The 24,555-nt window shown below is 48.0% G+C and overlaps 3 protein-coding genes across 13 annotated transcripts in view; 2 read left to right on the forward strand and 1 right to left on the reverse strand.

The window, feature by feature from the left end:
- Nucleotides 1-2,647, forward strand: part of UNKL (unk like zinc finger) — a 48,622-nt gene extending 45,975 nt beyond the window's left edge. For 6 of the 10 annotated variants that reach the window (XM_036021092.1, XM_036021087.1, XM_036021089.1 and 3 more), the window contains one exon: nt 1-811. In XM_036021092.1, coding sequence (XP_035876985.1) covers nt 1-156 — 156 coding nt within the window. In that variant the 3' untranslated portion in view covers nt 157-811. The other 4 variants (XM_028508931.2, XM_028508940.1, XM_028508945.2 and 1 more) reach the window with 1 other exon arrangement.
- On the reverse strand, nt 2,576-21,303 carry GNPTG (N-acetylglucosamine-1-phosphate transferase subunit gamma). The gene is made up of 11 exons (XM_028508964.2): nt 21,175-21,303; nt 21,006-21,063; nt 20,854-20,921; nt 4,055-4,109; nt 3,906-3,989; nt 3,722-3,815; nt 3,533-3,647; nt 3,381-3,463; nt 3,174-3,305; nt 3,014-3,095; nt 2,576-2,919 (listed from the first exon to the last, which is right to left on the reverse strand). Exons 1-11 carry the CDS (start codon nt 21,224-21,226, stop codon nt 2,822-2,824), a joined length of 921 nt encoding a protein of 306 aa, XP_028364765.1. The 5' UTR covers nt 21,227-21,303; the 3' UTR covers nt 2,576-2,821.
- On the forward strand, nt 21,274-24,149 carry TSR3 (TSR3 ribosome maturation factor). Of its 2 annotated transcripts, none has more exons than XM_036021095.1 (6): nt 21,274-21,492; nt 21,592-21,817; nt 22,426-22,619; nt 23,087-23,260; nt 23,408-23,471; nt 23,751-24,149. In XM_036021095.1, the coding sequence occupies exons 1-6, from the start codon at nt 21,381-21,383 to the stop codon at nt 23,941-23,943; spliced, it is 963 nt and encodes a 320-aa protein (XP_035876988.1). In that variant the 5' UTR covers nt 21,274-21,380; the 3' UTR covers nt 23,944-24,149. The 2 variants fall into 2 exon arrangements, with proteins under 2 accessions (XP_035876988.1, XP_028379806.1); XM_028524005.2 differs by having other exon boundaries at nt 21,277-21,492; nt 21,598-21,817.
- The last annotated feature ends 406 nt before the right edge of the window (nt 24,150-24,555 follow it).

The following is a 24,555-nucleotide window of genomic DNA, read 5'->3' on the forward strand; positions in this document are numbered from 1 at the left end:
GTGATCTTCCAACTCCGAGCGAAGCAGTGTGTGGTGTGCAGGGAGCAGTCCCGGGGCGCCGTCCTGCAGCCCTGCCAGCACCGTGTGCTCTGCGAGTCCTGTGTGGCCAATGCACCCGAGTGCCCCTACTGCGAGGGGCAGCCCCTCCAGTGGTGACGGCAGCCATGGTGGCCTCACTTCCTGGTGCCACCGACGTCGAGACCCCGGCCCTGAGCTGCACCCATGGTTCCATGGTATTCTCACAGACCTTGAAGGCAGACACACAGCACCCACCTGCCCACTGCTCAGGGTCCGGACGGGCACAGTGATTACATGGGGTGTGCAGTCCTGACACTACTGTGACCACGTCCTGGGAACTCGCATCCCGGCCGAGCACTTTTGTAAATTGAGGAATTTAAATGGACGGGCTAAGTTGCTATAAGCTGCTTTCTAGGTTCATGTTTTTTTTTAATACGCGATATGAAGCTTTGTATGTGTACTGTGAATTTAAAATATTTCTTATCGGTTTATTGTTAATTCATAGTATGGTAAATATTATTAGATTTCATATTCCAAAATTAGTACTTATGAAATGAGCATTATCTAGTAGTGAGAAATGCCTAGGATTTTTATAGGTTTTAAATGAAGTGGAAACAAATATTTATAGCAGAGTGATTATTGAAAGACATACATTTAGATGTTTTTAATTTTATGAAAGGAACTATTCCTAAATGCGTGCACACGCACACTTATTGGAATTTTACTTCCCCACACCGAGAAATGAGGGAGCTCAATCACGTGTCTGTGACCCGGGGCCACTTTCTCCAAGTGCCTGAACCTTTCGAAAGAAGTGAAGGGAATGGTTCATTTGGTTTTATTTTCTCCCTTGAAACTTTGTAAGACAATTTGATACTAATTAAAAACAGGCAGCCAAGGGAGTGTGTTCATTTTAGAGAGCTGGTTTTGAGTCTCACAGGCAGCAGCGCCCCGTCTTCCTGGAGCTGGTTGCCGGGCACCACAGCTGGCCCACAGGCCCCCCATAACCCCAGGGCCACATGGACTCCTGCCAGCAGGACAGGTTCACCCATCTTTGGCATGTTTGACTTAGGGGTGACACTTCTGACATTGTCATCCAATCTGTGCGTCCAGGTATTATTGGTCATTTGTGAGGACCGGGCCGCTGTGCTAGGGCAGGGGGCTGCCCTGAGGACCTGGCTCTGCTGCAGGCCCCTTGGCCCCCGAGTAGCAGCCTGGCTTCAGGGCCACAGCAGAAGTGCTCCTGGGAACGGGTCTGATTTTAGTGATGACTCAAATCTTCTTTGGTCTGTAATGGGTCTTTTTTTCTAGACCTCTGGCAAGTATGTCTGTCGTTTACCCCAACTGTGCTCTCAGCGAAGCAGATCTAGGCTGCCGGGAGAGAACCTTTGCAGAACCTGCCACTGGAGGAGAGGGACAGGAGCAGGTGCTGGCCCCTCTGGCCGGGAAGTGAACACCGGTGTTTCTACTTGCTTGGGGCTTTGCCAAAGACTTTTAATAGCATTTTTAAAGTGCAAAGTGACTAGGCAAAAATTTTTATCAGTGACTAAATTAGAATGTATTTACTGTAGTAAGAAATTTAAAACATTTTTTAACATAAGACAAACTGATAGTCATTTTAAGGTGGCCCCATGACATTCCGCAGCTGGTGTGCTACTACTCAAGGTTAACTATTGACTTGGTTTTAGTGAGTATGTTTTTAATTATAGTGATGATTTACTAGCTCTTAGAAGTTACATATATTTTGTGCTATTGTTATCACTGTTTAAAATTATTTTTATTAGTATTTATGCATTTGTTTCCCATTCCAGGCCTTTGGCCTTTTTTGGGATAACAAGAAAGTGTTTATTACTGATATTTAGCCTAGACATTTTCAGATTATAAACGATTAAGAACAATTAAGCTTTAGGTCTATTTATAAGCTACTCTGGTCAGTTCTGTGGAGCCTGGGGGCTGGCGTGTCGTGCTCACAGGGGTCCCACGGCGGGGCGCTCACCCTTCTCAGGGCGGGCCTGGCTCTGAGAACACCTGTGGTTGGAAGACCAAAGAACCACCCAGAATGGAATTCTGAGGGTGGCCCAGCGCTGGCAGGGCTGTCGCTGGGGTCCGTCCCCTGGGGGCGCTGCCCTTGGGGTGCTCTGTTCCTGTAGTAGCCCTGGTCTCCTGAGGGAGCTGCACTTGGAGGGCCTCACAGGATGCGCTGGGGCCAGGCTCTGCCTCAGGTCTCACCAGCCCACCTGTGGGTGAGGAGGGGGGGTGCTGGGTGGAGCAGCAGAGGCCGGGCGGCGCTCAGTGTTGTCTCTCAGCTCTGGTGTTCAGTATTAGCGGTGACGTTCTGTCATCACACCACTCACGCAGCGATCAGGAGACCTCAACTCAGTGTGAATGCTTCATGTGGGAAATTTATGGAAGCCCCCAATCTGTATGTTTGTTCTATTTAGATGAGAATGTTACTGGAATGGAACTTTCGTAACCCAGACGGTAGTATTTATAATGCACAATCATTTACTTGTAGTGAATTGTTTAAAGTTAACACTTGTTTAAATTTTTTTACACTATAGCATTTATGCAATGGTTTACAGAATTCATGGAATTATTTTTATCAGTATGGAATTAAAACTTTGAATCTTTATTTGTCCACATCTTCATGTATAACCCCGAGAGCCACTGGCCTAGAAGGCAGAGAGGAAGCCCGTCCTCTGCCTGTAGTGTGCTTGTCCCGGGACCCCTCGCCCTGCACTGTGGCCGGGCCTGCTCCTCGTTCCTGCTTCAGGGTGCCAGTCTGGTTGTCTTCCCCCAACCCAGGTCAGAGGGTGTTCCCAAGCAACCCTGTGTTGCCTGGTAGCTGCTCTGCAGTTCTGTCCGTGGGTGTCTTGGAGCCCAAGTGCTCAGAGCTGGAAGTTTCTGCCAAAACACCAGGAAGAGGACAGGTCAGAGCCCAGCTCACAGGCAGCAGGTCCCAGGGTGGGGCCTGGCCCCTCCGCTATGCACGATTTACCTGAAGGACTGCTGTAGGGGATGCCGTGTTGGGTCAACACACTTCTAAGTCTTTTAATTTCCTTCGACAGTTCCTTATGTGCCTGTAACAGGAATGTGAAGGGAAGGTCAGCCCCTGGGCTGGAGGCTGTCTGTGTGCAGGGCAGCCAGCCCCCCGGCACCTTATTGCAGCTCTCCAACGTTTCAAACACCGGGCCCTGAACACCGCCTTCCTGTTGTGCTGATTCGCTTTCTTCTGGGGTCTTTAAATAGCCAGCGTCTTCAAAAAGGGCCCTGAGTAACTTCTCATGTCCCTGTGGGTAAAGGAAGGACACCCAGTTCCTGGCCGTGTTGCACCCAGTCAGGGTGTGCCCACCCCAGCACCTCACCTGGGGAGTGATTAGCTCGTCAGCCAGGTCCTGTTCCACCTGGTCCCACCTCTGCTGCAGGGCCATGGGCAGGGCTGGGTACACTGAGATTCAACAGAACCCAGACTCAGCTGAGCCCCTCTGCCCCACCCCCCGTAGCCCCAGCATACTACCTAACAAGGAGTGGGGATGGCAGACAAGGGGTGTCTCGAAGGTCAGTGCATACACACAGGTGCTTGGCTCAGACACATGAGCTAATCGGTTGCTTTTTCCACAGGTAAGCTCCACCTGCAGGGAAACCTTGGTTGGTGGGTGGGTGAAGTGGGGGCCCCTCTTCCAGGCCCCCTCCCATACAGTCCCACCTTGCTTTGCCGGCTCCGGGAGTGGCAGGAGTCACCGTCCCTCATCCACATGCCCCTGAAGGTGTTGTTGGCAATTTCCCACTCGTGCCAGATGCTGGGGAGGATCGGAACACAAAGGTGGGGTGGGTGGGGGGCACCACTCCATGGGGCCTGCAGCAACATGCTTGTCCCGTGCCCAGCTCACCCGAGGATCCCACTGTAGGCATTCCAGCGGAAGGTCTGCTCGTGCTGGGTCACATTGTGGAATGGGCAGAACTCGTACTTGTACCTGGGGGCACAGCCGCTGTCAGGGGTGTCCCAGGCCCTTCCCCTGCCGCCCCTCCCCTCACTCACGTGGACTCCACCAGGCTGAAGCACTTGCCAGAGAGTCTGAAGAGATGCACAGGCCCTAGGAGAGAATGCAACATACAGGGTCCAGTTTAAGAGCAAGCTTGCAGACCAGGCAAAAAACCCCCCCCAAAAACAAAAAAACAACAAAACCCAACTACCCACAAAATAGGCTGCTCAGGAAAAAGGTGGGTTTAAGCTTTAAGAAGGGAGCACGAGAGCACGTGTGATGTCAGCAAAATCTCAGACCAAGGAAGCACCAAGCTCGTTTCCCTGTGCGACACTGAAAGAGCACCAGAAGCTGGCCGGGCTGACCTTGGAGGTTTCCGGAACACAGGTATAGCAGCCAAGTGGACACCAAGAACAAAAGCACCTTCCAGCTGGTTGCACAAGTATCACAGCATTTTTCTTGCCCCTGTGCCAACCCCACCCCTAGCGTGGCCACAAGGAGCAGGCCGACCTTGTCTCCAGCATTCCAGCCTGGCTGGGACTACCGGAGGACTGGTCCCCGTTTTTTCTAACTCAGACCTCAGGTGGGAACTCGGGCACTGCTCATGAAAGGTGTGGGGGCCTCAAGACTCAGAAGTTTGGGGCTAGAGGTTATGGGGAGATGCAATAGACCAAATAAAGCCCAGGGAGAGGCTGGGGTGAAACTCGGGAATAGAGATACTCAAGAGCAGCCATGTACGTGCCTGCAAATGTACCTCAGGCTGCTGCTCCCTAGGCTTAGGGTGTGCCCAGCAATTGATGAAGATTGACTCCAGTGCAGAGCCAGTCTGCAGACAACTGGTAGAGGTGCCTTTTCTCAAAGAACCATTTTTCAATAAAATACTGCAAGGCATACAAAAGAACAGGAAAACACCACCCATTCCTAGGCAAAAACCAGGAGAGCCATCCCAGGAAAAGTCCAAACACTGGACTAACTAAAGACTTTTAATCAACTATCTTCAAATGGTATGTAGCAGAGATAAAAATTACAGAAAGAACCCTGACCAGTGTGGCTCAGTGGGTTGGGTGTCATCCTGCAAAGCAAAAGGTGCCAGTTTGATTCCTGGTCAGGGCACATGTCTTGGTTGTGGGTTCAGTCCCTGGTTGGGGCACGCTCAAGAGGCAACCAATTGATTTTTCTCTCCCTCTCCTCCCTCCCTCCCTTCCCCTCTCTTAAAAAAAATTCTGAAAGAAAACACATTAAATAAAAACAAAATTATAGAAATCAAAAAGAAATCCTGGAGATGAAAATACAAATGAAAAAATCACACAAGGGATTCCACAGCAAATCTGAGCAGAGGAAAGAATCAGTGACCAGAACTTAGAGTCCTGGGGGACGCATCATGGGAGTCCCTGAAGGAGAAGAAAGGGACAGAGACTAAGGAAACGACTGTCGAAAACATCTGACAATAGTCTGATAGAAGGCGCATGACTCTACAAATCCAAGAAGCTCCAAGCATAGTGAACTCAAACTCACACCGAGACACAAGAAACAAATGCCAAAAACCATGTCTTGAAAGCAACAAGTGACTTGTCCTCAATAAGATCATCAGCTGATTTTTCTGCAGAAACTTTGGAGACCATAAAACAGTGGGATGAAACCCCAGGATTCTATACCCAGGAAAAATATCCTCCAAAAATGAGGTAAATAAAAGCTGAGGAAGTTCACTGTCAATTAGACTGCCCTACAAAAATTGCTGAAGGGAGTCCTTCAAGATGAAGGCCTACAAAAACTTCCCATAAAGGGCAAATTACAAAGCCAGCATTGCAATTTTGATTTGTACATGTTCAGAATTTGAAAGATGCATAAAAAATGTTAAATGTCAGCAAGTGCACAAGGTATAAAGAGGTCATTTGTGAAAACAGTAACAGTTGGTAGAGAAACAGCTGAATAGGAGTATTTATATGCAATTGAAGTTAAGCTGGTATTGATGTAAATTCAAATCAGACTTTAAAAACTTGAGGAGGGCACCAGCAGGGCCGCCTTTCCACTGTGCTCTCACATGGCAGAAGGAAGGATCCAGCACCTCTCTGGAGCCCCTCTGTAGGGCAGGAATCCCGTTTGTGATGGACCCTCAGGACTTATGCACCTCCCAAAGACCCAGCTCCTAATGTCATTTGAGGGGTTAGGATTTCAACATACGAATTTGAGGCGACAGACCACACCAGGTGTCTACAGCAGTCACTGTCACAGAGCGAGAGGATGGCAGGTACCAGGGCCCAGAGTCAGGGAATGAATGCGTGGTCAGTGTCTGACAGAGACACTGACCACGTCTGGGGGGACGGGGTTCCGGGGACAAATGGTGCTGACGCTGCACAAAGACGTGCACACGCTCGCTGCCTCTGCACTGCACACCTACATGTGGCTGAGCTGGTGGGGTTTTTGCACACTTTACTACAACAAATGGGGAGTTCATGGTTTTTTAGGCTTGCGAGACAACAAAACACCAGAAGGTTAAGTCACAAAATAACAAAAAAACAGTGATACTGGCCTAAAAAACTGACACACAGATCAGATCGATCGAATAAAATAGCCCAGATATAAACCCATGCATACATGGTCAGTTAATTTATGACAAAGGAGCCAAGAATACACAACGAGGAAATGGTGAAACTACACAGCCACATGCAAAAAAAGAAACTAGACTGTTACCTTCAACATACATAAAAATTAAATTAAAATGGATTAAGAGCTTGAACATAAGACCCTAAACCATAAAACACCTGGCAGTAAGGACAAAATATACACAATAAGCTTTTTGACATTAGTCTTAGCAATTATTTTTTAGATCTGACTAAAAAATACAAAAGTAAACATGGGATATTAAACTCTTTCTGTATAGCAAAGGAAACCAACAAAATGAAAAAGCAACATACTGAATGGGAGAAAATATTTGTAAATCATGTATATCATGTAAATCATGTGTAACTGGTTAATATTCAAACTACATAAAGATTTAATACAATTTGCCCTGGCTGGTGTGGCTCAGTGGACTGAGTGCCAGCCTATGAACCAAAATGTTGCTAGTTTAATTCCCAGTCAGGGCACATGCCTGGGTGGTCGGCCAGGTCCCCAGTAGGGGGCCTGCGAGGAGCAACCAAATGATGTTTCTCTCCATCTCTTCTCCCTCCCTTCTCCTCTAAAAATGAGTAAATAAAATCTGTTTTTTAAAAAAAGGCATACAATTCAGTAGCAAAAAAACAATCCAGTTAAAAAATGGGCAGAGTATCTGGACAGACATTTTTCCAAAGAGAACGCACACACGGCCAACAGACACGTGCCCAGATGCTCTACAGCACTATGCATCAGGACAGGCCAATCAAGACCACATGAGCTACCACCTCACACCTGTTAGAATGGCTGTTACTAAAAAAAGGAAATAACAAGGGTTGGCAAGGATGTGGAGAAGAGGGGAAGCCTTAAACCTTGCTAGTGGGAGTGCACACTGGTGCAGCCACTGTGGAAAACAGTGTGATAGTCCCTCAAAAATTACAGCTACCATATGATGCGGAAATCGCACTTCTGAGTATTTACCCAAAGGAAACCAAAACACTGATTTGAACAAGTATTTTCCTTATGTTCACTGCAGCATTATCTGTGATAACCAAGATATTGAAGCCACCTAATGTACACCAGTGAGTGAGTGAATAAAGATTGAGATGTATACATACAGTGGGATTTAGGCATAAAAAGGGAGGAAATCTTGCCTTGACTTCCTTGATTGTGCTAAGTAAAATCAGAGGAAGATAAGTGCCATATGCTTTCACTTATACATGGAATTTTTTTAAAAATCCACAAAGCTCATAGATACAGAGAACAGATTTTTGGTTGCCAGAGGCAGGGGATGCAGGGGGCGAAATGGCTGACGGGGTCAACAGGTCCACGAACTTCCACAGAACAAGCACATGGTGGGGACGTGGTGGACAGCACGGTAACTGTAGTTAACACGCACTGTACTGCATATTTGAAAGTTGCTAAGAGAGCAGATCTTAAAGGTTCTCACCACAAGAACAAAACTAACGATGTAGGGTGATGGAAGTTAACTAGACTCATTGTGGTGATCATTCTGCAGTAAGTACAAATGTTGAATCATCATGCTGTACACCTGAAACTAATGTTATATGTCAATTATACAAAAAACAAACAAAACCCCACCACGACAAACAGCCCTCTGAGGGAGCACAGTGTGATGGCAGGAGGCAGGAACAGGAGCACCAAGCGTGCCTGCGTCGGGGCTTTCCACAGTGGCCGCACGCACCGGTTTACGTGAAATGGAAAGGGTCCCTACAGCTGAGATCAAAGGAGATGAGCCAAACTGTGTGCAGTCAGTCACATCGCCTCAGAGGGAAAAGAATCACTCTTAGTGATTTACAAACGTACTTTCATGAGTTAATAGTAATATCATCTTAAGAGTTTTGAAATCATCATACATGGGCTTTAGAATAAAGCAAATAATATGTAGATGATATTAAAAGCCACTTCAGCTGATAGGAGACTAAACCTCGAGGAGGCGGAGCCAGAACACCCTGCAGAAAACATCTGAATGACTGATGGCGTAAAGGATGAAGGAAAGGGATGCACAGCCAGGGCGTGAACTGGAGAGAGAGCGCTGACTCCTGCTGGTGCAGCTCTGCTGGAGGGTCGGGCCGCCGGCACCCCTGCACGGCTAAGGCCAGACAACCCACCAGTCTCACTGGTGTAGGAACTGGGACGGCAGAGCTGACCCAGCCGCTGGAAAGTCGGGAGCGGTATCACAAAGGAATGTGCCACAGGGTGTCCCCAAACTCTTCATACAAACTCTGTGTGTGTGTCTGGCTGAACCCTGTGCACACACATCTGGGGTGAACGGCACAGTCCAGTGAGAGCTGTCAGGCCGGCAGGGCCGGTGTGTGAAGTCAGCCTAACCGCCCCCTGAAAAAACGACACTCTTCAGGGTAGGACAACAGAGCCCACAGCGGGATGTGTTTCAAAAGCATCAGACCTACAAAGAGGAGGGGGTCTCCTCTCCTCCGCACATCCAAGTGCGGAGGCCGTCACCAGGGTCCAACCCAACACGGCATGTGTGCCGGAAGTTGAGAGGATTTGAAAGCACCTATTACAACTATATTCAAGGGCATGAAGTAAAATACAATGAACAGATAGGACATCTGAGCATAACTTAGAGAAAGATTCTAGAATTTCCAGAAATTCTAGAAATTAAAAAAAAGTCAGAAATAATTAGCAATTTAAATGCGGCAATATATAAAACATACATACAGTTGACCCTTGAACACAGGCTGGAATTTCAAGGGTCTGTCCACATGTCCACGTGTAAGTGGACTCACGAAGCTTAAAACCATGTTGTTCAAGGGTCAACTACATGTCCGACTCGTGGTCGGGAACCCACCCATCGGAGGGCCAACTTCAGCTGTATGTGGGTTTCTGACTGCCCAGGGTCAGCACCGCTAACCTCGTACTGTCCAGGGGTCACTGTATCCATCATGACCAAGTAGGGTTTACTCTGAAAATACACAGTTGGCTAGACATTCAAAAATAATGCTGTTCCACTCACTACTCACAGCCTACCAAAGAAAAACCCTAGGATCATCAGAATAGGTGCAAAAAAAGCAAGCAATAAAATCGAATACCATTCATGGTAAAAACTCAACAACCAGGAAATTGGAAACTTCCTCAACTCAACACCTGGCTATAAGCCACCGTCAGCAGGCCTGAGAGCAGGACACTAAGTCAGGAGCCAAGGAAGACTCCCACTCGCACCGCGGCTCTAGCAGTACGGGCAGCGGGCTGGGCAACAAGCAGAAAGCAAGAGGAAAACGATGGCTCACACACAAAGGAAACCCCATAAGGCTATCAACTGATTTCTCAGCAGCAACTTTTTGAGGCCAGAAGGGAGTGGCAGGAGCACTTTAAAGTGCTGAAAGAAAGGAACCTACACTACAATTTAGAATAATTTACCCAGCACGGCTGTCATTCAGAACTGAGGAAGAGATTAAAAAAAATCCTAGAGTTTCCAGACAAGCAAAAACTAGAGGGGTTCATCCCCATTAAACCAGCTTTATAAGAAATGTTCAAGGGTCTTCTTTAAGCAAGAAAGGAAGGCCACAGCCAGAAATAAGAAACTATGAAAAAGGGATAAAAATCTCACAGGTAAAGTCAAATATTTAATAAACACAGCCTATCAGATATTTAAAAAGCCACAATGAAAGTCAAAAGAAAAAGTGTCAAACTCAAACTACGAAAAGTAGTTAGAGCACGCAAACACCAAAGATCTAGAAACACGACACCGAAAATATAGAGCAGGCAGGGCGGAAGTAAACATACAATCCTTACAGAATATATCTGAATTTAAACACCTATCAGCTTAAAATAGACTGCTTCAGACAAAGAGTGACATACATAAACCTCATGGTAACCAGAGACCAAAACTCTACAAGAGACAAAAAGTGAAAGAACCCAAAACAGTGAGGAAAAACAAAACAAAACAAAAAAACAGTCACAAGGGAAGAGATTAAGAGAAGGAGAACTATAAAAACAACCAGAAAATGGTAAAACGGCAACAGGACATACGTAACAATAATTTTAAAAATATTTTATTAAATTTATTGGGTGACATTGACTAATAAGATTATCTAGACATCAAGCATGCGTTCCCACGACACATGGTCTGCACACTGCAGGGTGTGCCTGCCGCTCACCATGTACCTGCCCCCCCCCCCCCCCCCCCGCCCGGGAACCTCCCACTGCTGTCTGTCTACGAGTGTCAGCTGCACGCCCCACCTGCCTGGAATCATATGGTTCTTAGCTTTTTCTGACTTATTTTACTTAACATAACAGTATTCTCAAGGTCACAAGTGGCAGTATTTCATCTTTTCATATGGCTAAGCAGTGTTCCACTGTATGTACGTATCACATCTTCTGTATCCAGTCCTCTACCGAGGACACTCTGGTTGTCTCCATGTCTTGGCCACCGTGAATAATGGCGTGACCAACACAGGGGTGCATATATCTTTGCTAGTACATGTTTTCCAGGGTTTCAGGTAGATACCCAGGAGAGGGACTGCTGGGTCACATGGTAACTGCATTCTCCATTTTCTGAAAAACCTCCAGACTGTTTCCCAGGGGGGCGGCACCAGTCTGTGTCCCGCTGTCAGTGAACCAGGCTCCCCTTTCCTCCGCAGCCTCTCCGACATTTGGTGTTCCCTACCGTGTTGAGAACACACGTTCTAACAACTGTGAGGTGGTCCAACAGCTGTGAGGTGGTATCTTATGGAAAGCCAGCTGCCTCTTTGTTTTGCTGTCAGCTTCTTTTGCTGTGCAGAAGCTTTTTAGTTTGAGGTAGTTCCCTACATGACTTTAAATGTAAATTACATTACTTTAAATGTAAATGGCTTAAATGCTCCAATAAAAAACAGGGTGGCCGAATAAAAAACACAACCCATTAAAAGCTGCTTATGAGTCAAACTGAAAGACACAGTGAAAAATAAAGAGCTGGAAAATGATATTTCATGCAAATAAATAGAAAGAAAGCAAGGCACACTCAGTCAAAACAGACTTGAAAACAAAAAGTGTAAAAAAGACAAAAACATTACATAATTATAAGGGAGTTAATTCAACAAGAGGATACAACAACTGTAAGTGTCTACACACACAGAGTGGTAGCACCTAAATACAGGGCGGGGCCGCAGAAGGGCTGCCGCGGTGTGTGCAGACAGCGGTACGACAGTCTGTAAGGAGTGAGAGAATAAACTGCGGTTCGCAGCACTCACAACTGTAAACCTGCTTTTGCTCCAGCCTGTATATGAAGCAATTATTAATGGGCATAGAGGGAGAAATCCATAGTAATAAAATAGTAGGGCATTTTAATACCCTACTCACATCAATGGATAGATCAGACCAAAAGTCAATAAGGAAATAATGGTCTTAAAAGTCACATTAGACCAGGTCGACTGAAACATTTATAGAACTATACACTTCATCTATAAACTTCAGAATACACGTTTTTTCCAAATACACAAAGAACATTTTCCAGGAGAGAAACAAGCCTCACTATGGTCAAGAACACCAATCATTTTAAGCACTTTTTTCAACCATAATGGCAGGAAACTAGAAATCAACTATAGGAAAAAACTGGAAAAACATGGAAACTAAACAACATGTTACCAACAGACCAAAGAGAAAATTAAACAGGAAGTCAAAAACTCTTTTTTTTAAGATTTTATTTATTTATTTTTAGAGAGGGAAGGGAGGGAGAAAGAGAGAGAGGGAGAAACATGAATGTGCGATTGCTGGGGGTCATGACCTGCAACCCAGATATGTACCCTGACTGGGAATCGAACCTGCGACACTTTGGTTCACAGCCTGTGCTCAATCCACTGAGCTATGCCAGCCAGGGCAAAAACTCTTTTGAAATAAGTGAAAACAAAAACGTAACTTTTCAAAATTAACGATGTAACGGGGTGCTGAGCTACAGGTCCCCAGTAAAGGGGGATAACCCCCACTAACCTGGCTGGGGGAAGTGGCAGTGGGGCGGGGCACCTGAGAGTTACTTTGCATATCTGAAGAAACTGGCCAGTGTTTGGTGATGTTCAAGTTTGTGCCCGCCAGGGAGATGGGCCTGACTGACTTTTGACTTGGCCAGCTGCGCCTGCAAGAGGGGCTCGGAGGGGCTCCTCAGTCACGGGGCCACACCTGCCTGGACTAACAATGGCAGCTGAGAAGGGCAGGTGACATGGGGAAGGGCAGAGGTAACCCAGTGTGGGAGGGGTCGGAAATGGGCTTACGGAGGAAGATCTGTGCCAAGGTTTAAACCCGAGTGTGGTGCAGCCATGAGCTCTTAACCATGTGACTGGGGAAGGAGAAGCCTCTTCACCACGCAGCAGCCATGCGGGGTCTCGGCTACGCAGTTTGAAAGGATGCAGAAGGACCCCTCACCAGCCCACCATGAGGAGGGGGCCATGCAGTTTTGGATTAAGAGCAGGAGCCTAGCTGAGCATGGACAACTGGGAGAAGCTGGAATACAGACGGGAATCTGCCCAGCCAAGCTACAGACTTCTGTTTCTTTTCCTGAGAGATGGCCCCCGACTGGCCTGGTTGGGATGGGCAAGGCAGGGCTATGTGTGTCTGGGTTTTTTTGTTGTTGTTTCTAAAGGGCATGGGATTTAACAGAATTCCACCATTATTCTAAACTTGTATAACTTTGGAATAAGTAGTACCCTTCCTCTTCACAAGACTCTGGCACTGGGGGTCAGCTTTTCGGTGAGGGGCAATCGAACCCGGAGGCCTAGAACCCGCACAGGATCTGTTACAATGGGCTGCGGCAGAAGCAGCTCTAAGAGGGAGTTCAAAGCTGTACAAGCCTCCTCAAAAAGCAAGAAAAATCCCAGATAAACAATCTATGTCACAAGGAACTAGAAAAAGAACAAAAACCAAAGTAAATAGAAAGAAGGAAATAATTAAGATCAGAGTGGAAATAAACAAAATAGAAATTTAAAAAACAACAGAAGAGATCAATAAAGTCAAGAGCTGGTTTTAGGCGACAACATAAAACTGACAAACTTTTAGCCGAATATCAAGAATAGAGCCCAAATAAATAAACCATAAACAAAAAGTTACAACTGACACCACAGAAATAGTCATTAAAGAACACTGTGTACAATTATACGCCAACACATTCAATAATCCTGAAGAAATGGATAAATTTCTAGAAGAATAACCTTCCAAGATTGAACCAGGAAGAATACAAAATCTAAATTGACTAGCAATGAAATTGAAACAATAATAAAAAAATCCCAACAAATAGAAGTCCAAGAACAGAGAGCTTCACAGATGAATTCTACTAAACATTCAAAGAAGAATTAGTACCTATCCTTCTTAAACTATTCCCAAAAAGTGAAGAGGAAGGAATAGCGGCTTCCAAACTCATTCTATGAAGCCAGTATTACCCTGATACCAAAACCAAACAAACACATTACAAAAGAAGAAAACTACAAGCCAATAACCTCAATGAACACAGATGTAAAACTTCTTAACAAACACATTGAAAGGATCATACACCTATGACTAAGTGGGATTCTTCCCAGGGATGCAAGGGTGATTCAACTGTCATAAATCAATCAGCATAATACCTTACACTGACAAAGTAAAGCATAAAAACCATATGATCATAACAATAAATGCAGAAAAGCATTTGACAAAAATTGTGTTGGCCAAAATGTCCATTATGTTTTTTCCGTATGATGGCTCCAGTAGTGTTTACTTGTCTTTAACTTCACTCAAAACAATTTTGTTAGATTGTACTGTGACAGCTGTCTATCAGCGTGCATTTTTAAAAATACTTGTAAAAATTGATTTTTTTTCTGCAGCCACTTTAATATTGAAGATGGAAGAAGATACACAACATTTTCAGCATATTAGGCTCTATTATTCCAAGAAAGATAAAAATGCAACTGAAATGCAAAAAAAGATTTGTGCAATCTATGGAGAAGGTCCTGTGACTGATTGAATGTGTCAAAGTGGTTTATGAATTTCCTTGGTACTATTGACATTTTGGCCAAATAATTCTTTGCTGTGGGGCTGTCTTATGCATGGGAAGACGTTTAGCAGCACCCCTGGCCTCTACCCACTAGAGGACAATAGCAGGAGATAGCTGATGTACTCAAAATATCCAAATCAATAAAGTTATTGGTGAAAATGAGAAATGTGTCTTTTTATGGAAAAAACAGAACAGACTTTTTCGGCCAACCCAATACCTTCACTTACATGTGAAGTCTCAAAAACAAAAACAAAAACAAAAACATAAATACTCAAAAAACAAATGAATAAACAAAACAGAAAGAGACACAGAGAACAAGGTGATGGTTGGCAGGGGGCATGTGCAGGAGGTTTTAGAGGGACAAGTAAAATACAAAATAACAAAATAGTAGGAAAAAACATTCAGAAATTGAATTAGTAGCTAAACATCTTTTCTCAAAGAAAAGGCCAAGTCCAGATAGCTTTATGGCAAATTTTCTCAATGAAAGCGAGAAACAGCTTCCCAGCTCTGGCCCCAGATGCAGCAGCCATCATGACGCTGATGCCCAAAAAGAACTGGATTGCATTTCTGAACTTTTTTAAAGGAGGGCACGACAGTGGCCAAGAAGGATGAACACGTGCCCAGACCCCCTGAGCCAGCAGACAAGAACGTGCCTGATCTTCACATCAGGAAAGTCACGCAGTCTCTCAAATCGCAAGGCCAAGTGAAGATACAATTTGCCTGGAGACATTTCTACAGGTACCTTATGGACAAGGGCAGCCAGTATCTCCGAGATCACCCCCACCTGCCCTGAGACTGTGCCTGCCACTCTGCGCCACAGCAGGCCTGAGACTAGCAGGCCAAGGCCCAAAGGACCGGAGGGCCCCTGACTCGCAAGACTCACAGGAGGGGAAGCCGACAGACACCTACAGACAGGGCGCTGTGCCCACTGGTGCCAATAAGAAAGCCGAGGCCGGGGCTGAGTCAGCAACTGAGTTCCAGCTTAGAGACAGATTTGGTCGTGGACGTGATCAACCACCTCAGTAAAGTTGGAGGAATTATTTTGTGTTGAATAAACTTACAGACAGAAAATTTTAAAAAAAGAAAAGGAAGGAAAAAAATAAATACCACCTCATTCAAAAAAAATAACAGACACTTAAAGGACATGTGGGCACATGCCAAGCATATACAGCGTGTGGACCTCAGATACTGACGCAGGAAAGCCAACTACTCAAAATTTATAGGCCCTGGCCAGGTGGCTCAGTTACCTGGAGCGTCATCCCAAGCACCAAAAAGGCTGTGGTGTGGGTTCAGTTGCCAGTCAGGGCACACACCTAGGCGGTGGGCTCCATCCCCAGTCGGGGCACACACAGGGGGCGGCTGACTGCTGTTCCCACGGCTCTCTAAAGTCTGTCAGCGTCCTTGGGAGAGGACTGAAAAGAATAAAACTCACGGGACAATTAGCAATATCTAAAACACTGAGGGGATTTTTTTAAAAGATTTTATTTATTTATTTTTAGACAGGGAAGGGAGGGAGAAAGAGAGAGAGAGAAACATCAATGTGCGGTTGCTGGGGGCCATGGCCTGCAACCCAGGCATGTGCCCCGACTGGGAATCGAACCTGCGACACTTCGGTTCGGTTCGCAGCCTGCGCCCAATCCACTGAACTACGCCAGCCAGGGGACTACGGGGATTTTTGTTGATTGGGAAGGAATTATTACTTTTTAAAGACTGTGATGAAGACATTGTGGCTATGCCCTTAGGAGATACATACCAAAATATTTACAAATGAAAGAAGTAAGACTTTGTTTCAAAGCAGCAAGGGCAGCTGAGAGAAAGCAGGGTGAGCGCATGATGAGGATGCTTGGCGCTTCACATTACCCTCCCTTCACTTTTACACACGCTTGAAATTGTCCGTGACATGGAAAAAGTGTAAGATTCAGGGAAAATCAAAAGTGAAAAATATGTATAGCAAGTAGTAAAACAACACAAGCAGAAACATATGAACCAAACTTCCAAGTCAAACTGGTAACAGAGAGCTCTGGCTGGTGTGGCTCAGTGGATTGAGCACCAGCCTGCAAACCAAAGGGTCGCCAGTTTGATTCCCAGTCAGGGCACATGCCTGGGTTGCGGGCCAGGTCCCAGGGGGAGGGGGGGTGAGAGGCAACCACACACTGATGTTTCTCTCCCTTTCTTCCTCCCTCCCTTCCCCTTTAAAAATCAGTAAATAAAATCTTAAAATAACAGGGAAAACAAAGATGTGCCAACTTTGTACTTTGGTGAAAGGACAAAACACCCCTTTCAGGCCCTCTTTACCTGCACTTGCTCTCTCTTTCCTTCTGTAAGCCTGTCAGGCATAATCAAGTGTTGTTTTTCTGAGCCTCTGTTCTCAGGACTGGGAAGATTACTAAAAGCATCCGTCGCACAGGTGCTTTAAAACTCATGCAAACAGGACAAGCCAAACCAGAGCGCTCGGACCCTGAACCCAAAGATAACAGCAGAACAAACCGAAACCTGCACCTTCAGCCCAAAACCGTCAGATGGACAACTACTTGTCATGACTACCCAGCTACAACCCCCTCCTCCTTTTCTGATACAATAAAAACTTCCAGCCCCCACCCCTCAGGGCTGGTGCCACTTCTCCACACCCAGCCCTTTCCCTCTCCTGGGAAAGTCCAAGCAAAACTCTGCTCTCCGCACTCTCTTCTCTGTGAATTCTTTCACAGCCTGGGTCACCGGCCACCCTAATAGTTGGTTAGATACATTCTAAAATAAAGTAAAAAAACTCTCAAACCTCATTTTACAGTTAGTAGTAATACTGTTATTACAGTTCTAAAACCATCTTAATGTAAATTATACAAGAAAACCCGTACATATATTTACGTGATTAAGGAACCCACCTTTTCAGTGTTAGAGAGAAAGACAGGAATAGAAAGTAAATGGAAAAAAAACAACATTACTTTTCAGTTAGAGACTTAAAATCATGTGGATTTCATTGATTCTTCTGGCACTGATACACACACAAGCGTTTTTTACTTTGCTACTCGGTAGCTGCACACTTACAAGAAGCTGCTGAGCCTGCACAGAGAGGCCCTCACGCTGCCCCCAGATGAACACTGCACAAACCAGCACATGGTGTGCTGACATCAGCCCACCACCAAACATGAAATTGATATTGGCACGGTACAATTAACTAGACAACAGACCTTACTCAGAAATCACAGGATTGTTGTTATTTAAATTTTTTATCCTCACCTGAGGACACTTTTTTCATTGTTTTGAGAGGGAAAGGCAGTGGAAAGGGAGAGAGAGAAACATTGATGCAAGAGAAAAGCATTCGACTGGTTGCCTCCTGTATACATGGGGACCAGGGATCATATATGCCCTGACCAGGAATTGAACCCACAGCCCTTCGGTCACAGGACGACACTCCAACCAACTGAGGCACACTGGCCAGGAGAGAAGTCACAGTTTTTATGTGTACCTGGCACCAAGAAAAAAATGGTGGTACTGAGAAGTGCCAGGCACAGGACGGTGCACCTCTGTTATCTGAAATCTAAGCACTGCTGAGGCTTCTCTGTAGTGACAGAAACCAGAAAGTGATGGGTGGGGGACTTGCAAGGGGACAGAGGAATTCTCTGGGAGATGGAATTGTCCTCTATTTTATTTTGGGTGGCAATTGCACAGATAAGTTCAACTGTCAAACTTCATCAGGATGAACATGTTAACTACACCTCAATAAAAATATGATTTAAATGGGAGCCAATAAAAATATTCAAAAAGAAAAAGGAACGTTTTAGATTTTTTTAACTCCTCACCCGAGGACATGCTTCCATTGATTTTAGGAAAAGCAGAAGTGGCAAGGGTGGGGTGCAGTCAGTGGGGGAGGAAGAGGAGGGAGAGAAACATGGACGGGCTGCCAATATACCCCAACCTAACCAGGGATCAAACCCACAACCTAGGAACGTGCCCTGACCAGGAATTGAACTGGCAACCCTTCCATGCACAGAACAACTGAGCCACACAGCCAGGGCAGGAGTGCTTTTTCACCAGAGACCACTAGCTAATAAGTGCAGAAGGCATGAGGAAAGAGAATCAGCTCTCTTCCCCCATCAGGCTGGAGTGTGAGGCTCCTGGGGACAATGTATTCACTGGAGCCGAAGAGGCTCCCAAACAGCACGCTAAGAGCAGCAAGAGGATCCCACCTCCACGAGGGACAGGCCCTGGCAACACTCGCCCTCTGTCGCGATGCCATATGTAGTCCACGGCTCCCTAAGAGGTGTTCATGCCCAAACTACTTAAACTGCCTGTAGTCAAGCTCTCAGGCCTATTTTCCCACTTCTGGAACCCTAGCGTAAAGTAGAGCAAGCTAAGTGACGTCACAAACCAGACAAATCCAGATGGTCATTCTGTAAGGCAACTGGCCTGACCCCTCCCCCAAAGTCAATGTCGCAAAATTCCTTTTAAAATGGGGGAGGGGTGGAGGGGAATGGAAGGGACCTGTTCCACCTTAAGACTGAAGACACATAATTAACAAAATGCATGTGTGAGCTTTGACTGATCTCGCTGTAGGATAGCTGCAGAAGGCATTCCGGAGACAACGGGGGAATGTGACCTGGACTAGTTCTATTATGGAATTACCACTCTTTTGGGCAGCTGGGGTGGGAGAGCACATCGGAAATATTTAGGAATAAAGTACTGTGATGTCTACAACCGAATGTCGTCACATGGTTCAGCCAAATGAAAAGTTCACTTTTTAAAAAACGAAAACAGGAAGATGAAGTAACAAGCAGGCAAGATGTTAACTTGTACTGAGGCAGAATACGCTGGTGTTCACTGTCCGGTTCCTGTTTTCTGTGCAGTACCTTCCCTAATAGAAAGCTGGAACAGATCTGTTTAGAGTGAAAGCTCACATCTGTCCCCTCCAATCTTCACTCTCATCCTACCACCCACTTATCCCCTCTGGCCTTGGGATCCTGGCTGGAGGCCTTTACTGGCTACTCCTCTTACTGGACCCCTCTTCCCACTCCCCCCACCCCCATATCTATGTTTATCCCTCACTCCCTTTCCTCTTCTACCTTTGGACCAAAATATCGCTTCTTAGTCTTTTCCTGAGCTCCCTGTTTAAAACAGCAATTTCCTCAACATAACACCCTCCCCCCACACACTGGACTTTTCACACCTACGGAGAGTTTTTCATCAGTCTACACTTCCTACTTCTTTGTTTATTGCCTACCCCTCATTAAACTCTTAAGTCCACAAAGACAAGCATTGTATGTTTTGCTCTTTCTGTATCCCCAGCACAGGTACTAACACCTATTCAAGAAAATATTGGGCCCTGGTTGATGTGGCTCAGTGGATTGAGCACCAGCCTGAGAACCAAAGGGTTGCCGGTTCCATTCCCAGTCAGGGCACACGCCTGGGTTGCCAGCCAGGTCCCTGGTCCAGGGCATGCCAGAGGCAACCACACGTTGATGTTTCTCTCCCTCTCTTTCTCCCTCCCTTTCCCTCCGTCTACAAACAAACAAATAAAACCTTTAAAAAATATATTGGATTTTGTTTCTTATATTTAATTTTCATACACCAACCTAGCCACTTCCAGGATGCTGTCTTAGGAAACCACTTAAGAGGTAATCTCTACAAGGCATGTTCTTCACAACACTGTTTCTAATGACCAAGAAAAACGTAAGCAACAAAATGCTCAACAATAACATGCTGCAAAGCCATCCCGCAGAATACCGAGTATCAAATGAAAAGAATGAAGGTCTACATCCATCACCATTAAGAGTTCCAAAACACACAATGAATGACAACAGCAAATTCACAGACCAGGGTAGTAGTATTGTTTTTAAAAAAGAACGCAAATGGTTCAATCCCCCCAAAACAAATAAAGATTAAGAAACCCACAACAATCACACACAAAAAAATTACTGCACGTTTTTTCACCTGTATACCTAAGCACATAAAATCATAAAAGCCATCTGGAAGGATGGACACCAAATTGTTAACAGAGACCACCTCTAAAGAAGGAAATAAATGACTAAGTCCGGAGGCAACTATTTAACTTGGTACAAGAAGGTCTGGAATATTATCGCGCACTCAAAAACAACTTTAAAAGGTTGACAAGCCAATGCATAAGCCTCCAGGCCCTGATTTTTAGGACCCCTCGCCTGCGACGCCATCCTTCCCTCCCTGCCCCTCTCGAGCAGGCTCTCGGGCGCTGACCAGGTCCACTCCGGAATCCAAGCCAGCTCCCTGCTCCCTCCCTGGCGACAACCACGTCTGCCACAAGGGTGCCGCACTCACCAGAAACGGGTGACGGCTCTCTCTTGGGCTGCAGGCGACTGGTCTGGGGCAGGAATGGGTTGTTCAGGCTGCAGGAAACACTAGGGTCAGGGGAAAGCCGGGCCCTGGGCCGCTCCTCAGCCCACCCCGCCGCGCCGCGCGAGGCTGCTCACCCGAACGTGTTGGGCTCCTCCACCACTTTCATCTTGGCGGCGCCCGCGTACCCCGGCCCTAAGTGGAACGGGGCGTGAGGAGGCTGGCGGACAACAGGGCGGGGGCGCGGGGATGGGTGGGGAGGGGGTTCGGGGTCGCGGGAGCGGCGCTGGGGCCCGGGACACTAACCGTATGTCGCGAGCTCGAGCACAAGCAAGAAGCGGGCCAACCTCGCAGCCATCACTCCCGGCGCCGGCCGAGCGCGCGGTCACGTGAAGACCGCCGGGTCACGTGAGAACCGGAAATAGAAGTGGCGTTTAGCTCAGGTTAGGGCGCTTGGCCCGACTGCCCGCGGAGGGGCTCGCCCGGGAGTCGCGGAGGCCCTACTGTCCGCTATGGGCCGCCGGAGGGCAGCGCGCGGGCCAGGGGCCGAGGGCGGCCACACTCGGCGTCCCGCGGGCCGATCTCTGGAAGCGTTCGCAGAGGAGGTGGGCGCCGCGCTGCGCGGTGAGTGGGGAGTGATTCGGGGGCAAGGGCAGGGCTGGGGTTGGAGGCCCAGGGTCGACCGGCTGAGCCGTGCCTGTCACCGGTCCCATTCTCTCCCCCGTGCAGCGTCCGTGAAGCCGGAAGCGGCCGAGGACACGGACGGCCCGAGTCCGGTGCGACTGCCTTGCACGCTGGCCATGTGGGAGCTAGGCCACTGCGACCCCCGACGCTGCACGGGCCGCAAGCTGGCCCGCCTAGGCCTGGTGCGCTGCCTGCGCCTTGGCCACAGGTTCGGCGGCCTCGTGCTCAGCCCCATGGGCTCCCAGTACGTGTCTCCCGCTGACAGGTAGGCGCAGGAGGCCAGAGGAGGGGGTTGGAATGGCCGGGGTGCCTGCACGGACTCTCTCGTCCTAATAAGCCCCGACTCTGGCGCGTCATACCTTTCAGGACCCATCTTTTTATATCTATTTGTCTGGCTTGCCCCTATTGTACAGGTGGCAAACACAAGGCCCGAGGCTGAATCCGGCCCTCCGCCTTGTTTTATCCACCTGGCACCTTGTTTCTACCCGACAGCAGCACTGAGCTCTCACTTAACTGTTAAGGGTAGTTACAATGATACAGTCCTAAAATTACATTCGGCCGGCCCTTTGAAGGTAACCGCTAGGCTGATGTGGCCCCTGGTGAAAATGAGTTTGATACCCCTGCAGGGGGCCTATTATCTAGCACAGAGCCCAGAATATATTAGATCTCAAATAAACAGTCATGTGAATAAGTGAATCTGTTCCAGTTACTTAGATGCTTCAAAGCTTGGCCTATAGGGGCCCTCAGGGGCTATTTGAGGCAGGGGAATGATGTCCTTGTATCCCTAGTGAAGTCAGTCCCCAGGGACATACCTGTTCTAGGGCTCTCACCAAGGTGGTGTTGGCTCCCAGAACCCTATGCTGCTCTTGGCAGGCAGCTGGTGGTACAATCCGGGGTAGCTGTCATCGACTGCTCCTGGGCCAGACTGGAGGAGACACCATTTGGGAAGATGCGGGGGAGCCACTTTCGGCTGCTGCCCCACCTGGTGGCGGCCAACCCCGTGAACTATGGCCGGCCCTGCAAACTGTCCTGTGTGGAGGCTTTTGCAGCCACTTTCTGCATTCTGGGTGAGTATCAGGGCAGTCCTGAGGCCTGGCTGTGCGCCCAGCAGTGTGTTTTCTGCTGGCAAGTCCCAGGGGAAACGAAGGTGTGCATGGAAGTGGTTGAGATGGACAGACCAGGATTTCCATTCCAGCTCCCACTTACAAGTCCTCACTCCGTGGGTGGCAAAATGGATAGCTGGCCTGCAAGCACTCCTGTTTTGCCTTGTTGTCATGGCACCACTGCCTTGAGAGCCCTCCATCAACTCATCCTCAGAGATTTTATGGTCCCAATAGAGGTCCTGATGGGCAGCCCCATGAGACATGGGCAGGGGAATTTCGTGGGCTTCAGCATCAGCCGTGGGCTGTGTGCATTATAAGGTGGTGTCTGGCAGGGACTTTTTAGTGTCTGGGACATTGAGTATGCAGGGGACACACTTAGGATTGGAAAAGGATGATTGACATTCTTGGGTTTCCTGTTTCTGTGGCATCAGGCTTCTCAGACCTTGCTGTCATTTTGCTTCGGAAGTTCAAATGGGGTAAGGCCTTCCTAGACCTGAACCGTCAGCTCCTGGACAAGTATGCAGCCTGCGCCAGCCCAGAGGAGGTGCTGCAGGCAGAGCAGGAATTCCTGGCCCATGCCAAGGAGCGCCCCGAGGAGGAGATTGGTGAGGCTGGGCGTGGACCTGAGCCCCCCTGGGTGGGGCTAGGGTCCTCCACACCTGCCACCTCCTTGAGAAGCTCCAGGAGTGGAAGGCTGGGTTCTACTCAAAGCTCGCCCACATGTCACTGTCCTTGCTGCTCTTTCCGCTCAGACCCCTTTGACGTGGATTCTGGACGAGAGTTTGCCAACCCCAACAGGCCTGTGGCTGGCACCCGGTAGGTCCTCAGGCTTCCCAGTTTTGTGACAGCTCAGATCCAGGGCTGTCCTCTGCCTCTGGCCTCAGCCCCTCCTGCTGCGGGGTGGGGAGGAGATGGTGGTTTTGACTGTGGAAAAGAGGGTGCGGACGTCCCACCTAGAGGTTTTGGTTTTGAGAACACAAGGAATAGGAGGCATTTATACTCAGCCTGGGGGCTTTTGTGGGTCAGTGTGCCAGGGAAGGATTGCCTCAGACGAGCCACAAATGATGCGTTCAGTGAACAGACCTCTCTTTCCAGGCTGCCCAGGGACAGTGGCAACAGTGACAGTGAGGAAGAGTCTGAGGAACTTGAGCCTGAAGCCGAGGATGGAGGAGGCAGCAGCGACAGCAGCGACAGCAGCCCAGAAGAGGAGAAGAGACTGGAGTGGGAGTCAGAGGCCAGCGCCCCCACCAAGGTTTGGAAAGGAATCAAGAAACGGCAGAGAGACTGAAGGTTGCACACATGTATTTTTTGAGGCAGAGCGATGAGGACGTCTAGAGACTGCAGTGGGGCTGATGGGAACAGAGAGGCCTGGCGGCCTGGGCCATTACATCTGCGAGCAGCACTGGACTCTGTCAGGTTCTCTCCCACAGCTTCTGTCATAGGCTTCACCTGGGTCCTGCCTCAGAATGCCCAATGAAGCTGCAGACAGGGAGACGGTGTGAGCCTCTGTTTCTTTGCACTTGGCCTGGGCACGAGGGAGACTGTCAACCTCTAGTGAGGCAGACCCTTCTGGGAAAGATCTGGGCTGTGGGGATGGTGGGCCATGGAGCAGGTCTTGTGTGGGTACGAACACGTACACACAAGGAGAAGCCAGACAGGTGACCAGTCAGCGTGGAGCCCTTACACTGACCCACCAGCCTCAGAGTGACCCCAGGGACCCCCTCCTGGGCCTAGGATCCAGGTCGGGGGGTGGAGACCTATGATACTTTGAGCAAACCTCTCCCCGAGGCTTCTGTGGGTGGAGGGCTCTAGAGCGCAGAGAGGGCGAGAGCACTGGCTGCCCGCTTTCTCCCTCTGCCCGGAGCCCTGGGCGCTGCTGCTCTCTGCGGTGCGGGTTATT

Source organism: Phyllostomus discolor, chromosome 3 (genome assembly GCF_004126475.2).
Source record: "Phyllostomus discolor isolate MPI-MPIP mPhyDis1 chromosome 3, mPhyDis1.pri.v3, whole genome shotgun sequence".
Classification (NCBI taxonomy): domain Eukaryota; kingdom Metazoa; phylum Chordata; class Mammalia; order Chiroptera; family Phyllostomidae; genus Phyllostomus; species Phyllostomus discolor.